A 10,002-nucleotide genomic window follows, 5' to 3' on the forward strand; every position below is an offset into this window, starting at 1 on the left:
TTTTTTTTTTTTTTTAATTTATTATAGATATAAAATTTAAATTTAAACTTAAAAGGTGCATATAATACCTATATAATTTTATGTCTACTACATGTAGTTACCAGGAACTTTTTTTTTTAATTTTTTTTTTTTTTTTATGGTAAGTACTAAAGAAGTAATAATTAATTTCACACTTGACACCCGACCAATAGCTATACTACATGGTGCATCTATACGTCACTAGGACGACGACATGTGCACACGTGTTAACTGCAAATATTTACACATCTATTATGAAACATGAACGATTGTTCCATATTTGGCTCATCGGCTGTAAGCGCGAGAGCCATACGCCCATAAAGTGTCGTTAAGATATTATCTCTACATGCGTTATTCGTAAATTTCCACTATACAACACAACAAATAAGTATAACTATATATTTTAATATTTAAGCTGTGTGTCTGTGTTCAATCGTTCAATGTAGGAATATATTGTTCATTATTTATACACAATAGTCACGACATAATATTGTACATTTCTACATATATTATGTATAGGTACCTATTTAAAATAATAGTATTTATAGATGTCTGTTACCCATACTCATAATGTGATGATTTTAGATTCTGTAATGAATGAATTGGATTTACAATCATTATTCTTTTTATCTGTCTGTGATCATTTTTAGGGAAATAAAAATGTTAAGATGTTCAAATTTGGGAATAGCTTTTGCATGGTAACATTGGATATAGTTGGTACAGTGGATATAGTTGATATAGTTGTTAAAAAAACCAAAAAAATTTAAGAAAAAACAGGAATTTTTACACAAAACCAGTATTTAATAAAAGCAATTTTAATTTTTCGTTTTAATCCAAAAAAAAAAAAATAAATAAATATGTCATATAATTACTTGAAATTATCAGTAAAAGAATTTAAAATATTTCAATATTTCTTATTCATGAACTATTTATAGATGTTTGAAATTTGAAATTTTGATTAGTTTTTTTTTATATAAATTACGGTAAAATATTTTTTACTACATTGAAATTCTTGAAAGTTTAATATCCGAGTAAGTTATTCTATGTCTGTATAAATTATTAAAAACATATTAGCATATTTTTTCATGTAATTTTTATAAAAAAATAATTAAGTAATATAATAATAATATTAATAATTATTATAAAAGAAAAATGTAGAAAATCTTTAATTTTTTTAGTTAAGATTTGAAAACAATCTCTTACGTATATTTTGAACTTTATTATACGTAATGACATTTTCAAAATATGTTAATTAATTTTAAGATATTATACTTATACTATGAACCTATACACATTGTTTAACGGTAAGTTTAGGTTACTCAAAAATTAATAAAAATTATTTGATATAATATAAACACTATAAATTATAAAATGTATATTATTATAATAATTAAATATTAATAATATTACAGTAAGTTCAATGTTTTTGGAAAAAAATTAAATAAACATACAGTAATATTAATAGTTGAATAAATTAATTTTTATAGATAGGTATATCAAAAAGCATATTATAAAAACTATTAAAATATAATTAATAAATAGTTACTAATTATAGTGATATATGCCGACCATCTCGTTGTTCAAAATCGTTTTTTTGTATTCAATGACATTTCATTGAATTCAAATTTGGCACATCCATTATACAGTGACTCACTTGCTCAAATTTTTTCATTTCAATTTTAGAATCGATTTCAGAGTGCATAATGCATCGTGTTACGTATGTATAGTGATGTGTCGGTACCTGCAGCTGCGTAATATTATGTTTTTTTTGCCAAACTATTAACTAATAAATTGTTTAATAATACTAACTAGAATTTTTTTATTACCTTTATAGGTATTTATTTTACATTATTAGCTGTATAAATACATATATTTTTATCAGGAATAAGATATTAAATATTGAAAAATCATAATAACACTAATTATTTATTATAAGTATATTGGCTACTCTAGGTATTTCTAATGCCAATGGTTTTTCTCCTGAATTATGTTATCCGTATTAATTGTTTTAATTTAAACATATTTTTATTTTTTCTTTCAATAAAAGAAAAGGGAAAAAGTAGGTGATTGCTCTATAGGTGTTGAGTGTACCTCGTCATTGACTATATTATATCAATTATCCAGTACCTACTTAATAGTTATTGTAATTTAAAATATGTAAAATTTGAATTTAATGATTAATCATTACATACAAAAAAGATTTTATTTAAAGATATTAATAATCAACCTACATATCTAAACCACTAAGTATAATTTATAATACATTTATATTTTATAATTAGTGATACGGTAGGGAGGCAGATAAAATAAATTTTTTTTTTTTAAATTGTAATTTTTATCAACTTTGATCACCAAATAATTACTATGTTTACTTTGTTACCAAAAATCTAAAAAGGATGCTGAAGTTGAAAATTGAAGTATTTTTTCTTTTATAAAAATTCTCTCCATATCTATACGCATTATTATTATTTTAATACGCTCATAGTCCAGTTTTGAATCTAAAATAATATAATAAATAGTTTAAGATAATGTTATACTTTTATTTTTTACATCGCTATGTAGCCATTTAAATTTTGTATAATATGACAAATTATTAGGTGTAGCCGTATAGGTAAGTATAAAAAACAATTTAAGGTTTTTTAAAAACCTTAACAGTTTTTAGTTAATCAACAATTATTTAATATATTAAGTCATGATTGGAAAGGATTTTATGTCATCGTCAACATTTTTTTGATGGACTTGTTTCATTTTCATGTACTTATCTATTCAATTTTATGAAAAACTTAATAATGAATGCATTCGTACATGTAGAAACTAAAAACTAATGAATAGTGAATAGAAATTAATTCTTCTTTTTTTTTTTTTTTTGACAAAGAATGTAAATTTCTCACCATAGTCAGCAGCATACATTTGTTTTTAAAATAAATGTTCTAAACACTGGTTAAATCTTTTCCCATGACCTCTTTTGTTTATTTAGTATAGTAATAAGTGATGTATTATTTCATTTCATACTGAACTATAATATTATTATTTCATATTTCAATATTTGTATTTTTAAAATAAACTACTATTATGTTTTTATTTTTAAAAACGATTTAAAAATTTGAAAATAATCGAAAACTAAGGTTTGAAATTTAAATAAAACATTAACAATAAATCATTTTTAAAACGTAAAAATGATAAATATATAAGCATTTGTAAATTCATAGAAATGCTATTACCTGCGTACTAGTTATCCAGACTGTTCGAATCTATTTGTAATTCGTTAGTATCATAATTGATAACATGGCCAATGCCTGGTACTTGGTAGGCGGTAAGTAAAGTTTTAATTTATCCACGAATAGTGGAAATTTACAATTTCTATAAAATGTTTCTTTTTTCAATGTTTCTTTCATTATTTATGAAAACTAAATAGAGTAATCGCGATAAATGGGTCATTTTTTCTTAGTGGTTTAAGAAGGAATGCGGGAGTGTGTTTTAATTTTCGAATGTTGCTATTTATCGTCATTTATAACAAGGAGGTGTTTAACGATTAATTAATTGTAATCCTGCACGCGAGCCTCTTCTCTGTGCATAATGCAGCCATGAGTGTATCAGCCATTACGTGTGTCGCATAAACTTAATATCAGAATATCTATAGCCCATAGGTACGTATAAATTTATATATATTTATCAATTTATCATATTGTCAAAAAATGTTCTGCTACCTGAAACGTAAAGTATAATAATGAGAAAAAATCAAATAATGGTAAACACGCAGAGTATTGTGTATTTTTTTTTCCATAAGTAATGAGAAATATAAGACTTTACAAACTATAAAATTGTTGTTATCAAAAAGTATAAACAATAATTGAAAAGTTAATTAAGAATACTTAAATACGATTAATAATTATAGAATTGTTTTTTTTTTTTTTCATAAATAAGCAGCTGAATTATTTACACTATTTTATTCTTAATTTTTATTCATTAGTCGTATTCTATGTTAACACTTTATAATTGAATACAATACACTATTAATCTCAATGTATAGGTAAATTTTATAGTATAGTCGTATATATTCTACGTTAAAATTAATTTTTTAAGAAAATGAAATAACAATACAATAGGTAATGTACCTACTAATGATGAATTTTATTAATTATTTTTTTAAGAACTCGTAAAAATATAGTTAGTACCTACTTATTTTAAAAATGGATACTATTAATATTTACCTATACTTAGGTCTTTGAAGTTATTTTTTAACATTGATAATAAATTATACTAAATGCGAAACACAATGTACTTATGGTTAGTAGTTATTTATATAGTCATATTATTGTTTTATTATTTAGCTCTATACTCGTACTAAATATATTAAAATAAATGCAATATGTTTAATATTGTTGCCATATTTTAATATTGCATGACATGTGTTTTATTATAGTGTGTTCAAAATTTTGAAATCAAATATAAAATATTTTTTATGGTAATTTAAAGGTATTTAATATTGAACTTTAAATTTTCTAATGAAAATTTTTTAAATTTTATAATTTTTATTAGTAAATATAAATTTAATATACAAATTTAATTAAAAAAACGTCCTTACACACAAAATATTAAGTAATTATATATTAATTAAAACTTAACTAGTTTAAAATACTTTTGAATAGAAATTATAATGCTTAATAAGTGGTAATGTGGTACCTAATTGGTATTATGTCATTATGATAAAAAATAATAACTAATGACTAAAATATAGTTCGATATTTTTTATTATTTTAGAAAAATGATATGTCATATTAGTATGAAAGTAATGTATGCTAATCCACATTAGTTATGACTTATGAGATAGTATTTAATTATGCTAAAATAATCATTATTATGAATTTAATATTTATATAGCCGACATTACAGTCGCCTTAAATAATTATTTACAACTAATACGCGGCATGCTAACAAATGTATTTGTAACCGGATTTCAAATAGTTGTCAAAATTAAAAAAAAACATAAACTGAAGTCTAAGCACTATTCCCATGAGTCACGACCAATAACCTAATGTTACATGGGCATTGGGGTAGTTTTCACCGCACTGCAACAGTGAACAGTGCATCGTATGCACGACTGATGAGTAATAAAATATGTTATTATACGAAATGAGGAGAGAAATAAGGAATAATTTATTAAAATTTTATTGAAACTTCACCGCAAAAAAGCGTTGTCATCAATTGATGTGAAATTGTGAAATAACATTACTGTAATACTGTCCTTAGACGTCAACCGCAAATGTGACGTCACCACAGTGACCCGTCCGCCATCCCAAGGCGGCTCGTTATCAATATTCGCCGCTGAATTTGCTCGACATTCGCCCCCCCTCCCCCAACAACACTCGCCGAACAGTCACACTGCACCGGTACTGATAACGTTTGCGCAAGCGCACAAACTCTCGTATCGTATACACGCACGCGCGCTCATGGACGACACTGCACTTACGCACGAGCATTAAGATTTGAGATTCAGGTCTCAGTCCTCAGACGGCTCAGACACACGGCATTATTGCCGTGAGTGCAGTATTTATTTATTTTTTTTTTATCATTATCTCGTGTTGTTGCGCACGTTAAGTCAACGGAGTACGGACGATATTTGTATACTATTTTTAGCTGTAGACAAAAATTAATTTCCTGTAATCCACGCAAGTGTTTTGTATCAGCGTTGGTCGCACCGTCTCGTGTCTACCACACTGTGCACGCACACTCACGTAACGCAATACACACACACACACACACATCGAGTCGTCGCTATCACTCGCACGCGAAACTGCGAAAGTTGAATTGTTAATATTATTTACTTACGAACACGGTCCACGGCACGTCCGTAGGCCGTTGCGTACGCGTCGCCATCGTTCTCGTTGTCATCATCGTGTGCGGTAAGTCGCTCGCGCCGTTGCTGCCCGTCGTCTCGGTCAGTTCCGGAATCGGTGCGTCCGGTACCCGCGCCCGTTTGTCAAGCGTTAGATGGCGATAAACTTTTATGGGAAACACAAAATGGCCGGTGTCAACGAGTGTTTCTCCATCGGTAGCATCGTCATGTGCACCAACTGCTTCGACGAGGAGATTGAGGGCGAGGTTCTCGGGTTCGAGCCTACCACGAAAATGCTAATATTGAGTATCCTTTTCCGAAAACGGAACTACCATCGGTAGTTTGAGCACTTAATACCTAGTAAATATGTGGGTTAACTGTGTTAGGCGATTCTTTATGTGGAGTTTGGTGCATGCGGTGAGGGATCATCAGTGTTATTGGTACACCAGTCACTCACTGTAGATGAGCCATGCTCGAGCTGTCAGAGATATGCTCAATACTTAGCCAATCGTTTGAAATTTGCATATGCTATCTCCACCCTGTGAGGTTTCCCTCATCTTAAAAAGGGTGCTATTTAGTGGTCTAATCTTCTCTTGGTTATTAGTTGCCCCCCTAGTGGCATAGTAAGTCCTCGTAGATAGTTTCCGACATGATAAAACTTCATTTTTACCAATTGAAAAATTGATTTAATAATAATTGTTAAGAAAACAATTTATATAATTTTCAATTTTTTTTGTTAGTTACTATTACAATATAAATTACTAGCTTAAACAATTTTCTTTGATCATTTCTTTAAATTTTATAGTAAATTTATGTTTTATGGATGGAATTGTCATGCTTATTAATGTTGTGTCCTTTACACACTGCCTTAAGCATAGTTTGCCATACCCTTACTATCTTACTGCTTATAGACATCAATTACCCCTGTAAATGTTTTTGGAAACCCTTGACAATACTGATGCATTGTGATGTTTGATGAGAGAATTATAAAGACCCTATAAACAGATATGTTTGGCGTATGTTTTTTTTGGTATTAGACCCACTTGAACGCCAATACATAATACTAATATCACATTTTCCTCATGTATCATATATATACTTTATCATAGAAATAATGCTAATCATTTTCCACTATACTTTTAATATTACTATTACTTTATACATACATCTGTATTATTGTTTTATTGTTATTTTTTTTTAAATGATAAAAAATTAAAATGATTACTGAATAGAATAAATAATGCGGTTGGTACTAAATTTATAGAATCTTTTTTAATAATTTAGTTATACCTAACTTATTTTAATACTATTTTATATAATTAAAACATAATTAATGTAATTTCTACCTGTGTAATTATATCAATAATAGGTACAATTATCACTATAATGTATAGGCAATTGTTTATTTCCTTAATATAAATTATCAGAATGTCCATCAACTAATAATAACCCAATGTTAAACAACATCAACATAGTGAACTTAGCGTTTGCCAAAGATGTACAAGTCAAAAAGGAGTCCAATTTCAATCCACCACCTTTGCCTTCTTTAAATTTAAATAGAGTATGTTATTACTTCCCCTATATTATGAGATATTTAAATATTTAATTATGTGTTTTATAATTTACAGTTAAATAATAGGATAAAAACTCAAATACAAGATAAGAAACGTCAAATATCAGCTATGTCTGCCAATGTTTCTCCCGAAGCACAAAAATTATATTTGACTATAACTAAAACGTAAACTTTTAATGATAAATTATTAATTATTTGAAAAGGAATAAGTAAATAATAACCACCTGTTTTATACTTAGGATTCCAGAAGTAACTTGGCAAGGGCAGAATATTGTTGTATATGATCATGTGATAATTAGCCCACCTTACAAGGCTGATAATGTCAAAGGCACCGGAAATCAAGAGGACAAAGCTATTTTGTACATAAAGAATATTGTAAGTAGATGTTGAAATGTTTTATTCAATGATAATTGTACTTTTTTATAATTTACTCAAAAGAAAATTGAAGAAAAAATACCTAATTATTGTTTATTTTGATTAACTTAAATTTCATGTCTTATAGTATATTATTTAAATTTATCAAAAATGTTTTAGTATTATTATTTATGACTACTTAAGGATATTAAATATTTTTGTGTTGAGATAAAATTTATTTTTGATCATGCATCCAAAATAAATGTAATAATTTGGTAAGTTGCATGATCTAAGTTCTGTCTTATACGTGGTTAAATGGGTAGTATCAAGTAGTGACCAATTTTTAATTGATTCGATTTGATCACCACTTAATAATTAAATTTGTATTGATTTGATGGTTAGTTTTTGCTTGGAACGATTGACTGCATCTAATAAATCTTAAGTTTAATATTAGTTTGGTTAAAATAATAAATTGATGTTTATAAGAACGAGGTTATTCTACGGATATTAGCCACATACATTACTGCCATCTAAGGTTACTTTGATATTAGACATAATATAGTAACCAATTTTAAATTCTTTATTTCATTAAATGGATAATCTACTTGATGTGACATCTATATTGAAACACCTGTTTTATAATTTTGTATAAATTTAATTAAAATAATTATAATTTATTTGGAGATGTTTTTTAAATGTTTAAGGTGGACAAATTTGTTAAAGATACAGCTTCTCAACAAGTTTCATCCACACCAACAACCCATCGGGGTAAGCCAACTGCTGCTACTGCGGTCACGCCACAGCCACAATAAAGTTGTGCTGTGATTAAAGAAGTTGAAATAAAATTACAATAATTTATTAAATCAAGTATAACTTAAGAGAAGAACCCAAGTAGATATATTTATTATACATTTATCAGCAACACTTATCTAATTTCTATTGTGGATAACTTTTTTTTCTGTTTTAAATATGAATCAATATTTGATTTCAAATTAAATTAAAAAACTTAACTCTTGGATTCTGAATACTCTTACAACTTGGAAATACATTATTCTTTTTTATTTTATATTTTTTTATTTAAAATTTATTATTTCATGCATAAAAAAAATATGTTTTTAACTAAGAATAAAAGAATTGAGTCATCTGTATGATTTGAAAAATTTATTTAACATTACATAGTTAATAAATAGGCAAGTTCAGGAATTTAAATGTAAGTTATATTATATTGATGCTGTTTTTACCATAAAATCTACAGAACAATAAAAGTTTATAAATCTGTTAGTATTTTTATTAAGATCAATAATGAGATAAAAGTTCTCTTACAAACTTTTCATAAATTATCTTCATGGGATATGAGATTATTAACTGTTAAATGCACGCATTAGATTTATAAACTTGTTTATATCTAATCCATTTTTACTAAATTATTATATGTTAATGTGTAATGGCATTGCAATATTTGTCATTTACTGTTTGACTGTGGTATATGTATTACTAAAATATCACATTTTGTGAACTTAATATATATTTTATACAAAAATATTTTTGCAGCTCAACAAAAAATTGAAAATAATGGATATTACATGGATTTTTGTCTCTTATTTGTAGTTACAAATTTTAAGTATTATTTTACAATATAGATAAAATATTAGTCTAAATTCAACAAAATTCCAACATTGATTAACACTTTAATGAATACATAACATTATCCAGTCATTTATTTTAATTTGGATTTAACTCTAGAGACATGGCGTTAAAAGGAAGTGGATAATAAGTACTTACTTGTATTTTTCCTCCATGTATCACTTGTCAAATTAATTAAATTTAAATGATGAGCGTTAAGAATTGCATTGGTTTACTTATCTGCAGTGTTAATTTATGCTGAAAATAAATGTCATTACATTTATGATCATTATGAAAATATAACTGATGATAAATATGAGCATATATAAACAAGAGTTTTGCTGGGACCTTTAATTTTAGGTTTTTAAACATGTTATGCCATTGTAACCTGTTATTGTAGACAATATCTACTGTATATGGAGCTGTTACATATTATTTACATAAATCAAGGATAGGCCACTCATGGCTTGCTTATTTACTAATTAACCCAGCTACTGCTGCGTCTTCAAATTTATATTTTTAAAATTATTATCTAAAGGTTAGATTAGAGTAACAGTTCCCCAACTTTTCAGCCACAAGTTATTTTAAGCTGTAATTT

At 26.7% G+C, this 10,002-nt stretch overlaps 1 protein-coding gene across 1 annotated transcript; it reads left to right on the forward strand.

Annotated features, from left to right (window-relative positions):
• The first annotated feature begins 5,496 nt into the window (after window positions 1-5,496).
• On the forward strand, window positions 5,497-8,850 carry LOC112602023 (protein LSM12 homolog A-like). Its single transcript, XM_025349938.1, has 5 exons — window positions 5,497-6,160; window positions 7,282-7,415; window positions 7,483-7,592; window positions 7,667-7,802; window positions 8,486-8,850. Exons 1-5 carry the CDS (start codon window positions 6,010-6,012, stop codon window positions 8,591-8,593), a joined length of 639 nt encoding a protein of 212 aa, XP_025205723.1. The 5' UTR covers window positions 5,497-6,009; the 3' UTR covers window positions 8,594-8,850.
• The last annotated feature ends 1,152 nt before the right edge of the window (window positions 8,851-10,002 follow it).

This window comes from Melanaphis sacchari, unplaced genomic scaffold (genome assembly GCF_002803265.2).
Source record: "Melanaphis sacchari strain LSU unplaced genomic scaffold, SCAv2.0 Contig80_pilon_pilon, whole genome shotgun sequence".
NCBI classification, from domain to species: Eukaryota; Metazoa; Arthropoda; class Insecta; order Hemiptera; family Aphididae; genus Melanaphis; species Melanaphis sacchari.

Coding starts and splice junctions, on each gene's coding strand:
- LOC112602023 (XM_025349938.1), top strand. CDS start 6,010: ATGGCGATAAACTTTTATGGGAAACACAAAATGGCCGGTGTCAACGAG. Junction 7,593..7,666: donor TATTTGACTATAACTAAAAC/GTAAACTTTTAA, acceptor TTTTATACTTAG/GATTCCAGAAGTAACTTGGC. Junction 7,803..8,485: donor TTTTGTACATAAAGAATATT/GTAAGTAGATGT, acceptor TAAATGTTTAAG/GTGGACAAATTTGTTAAAGA.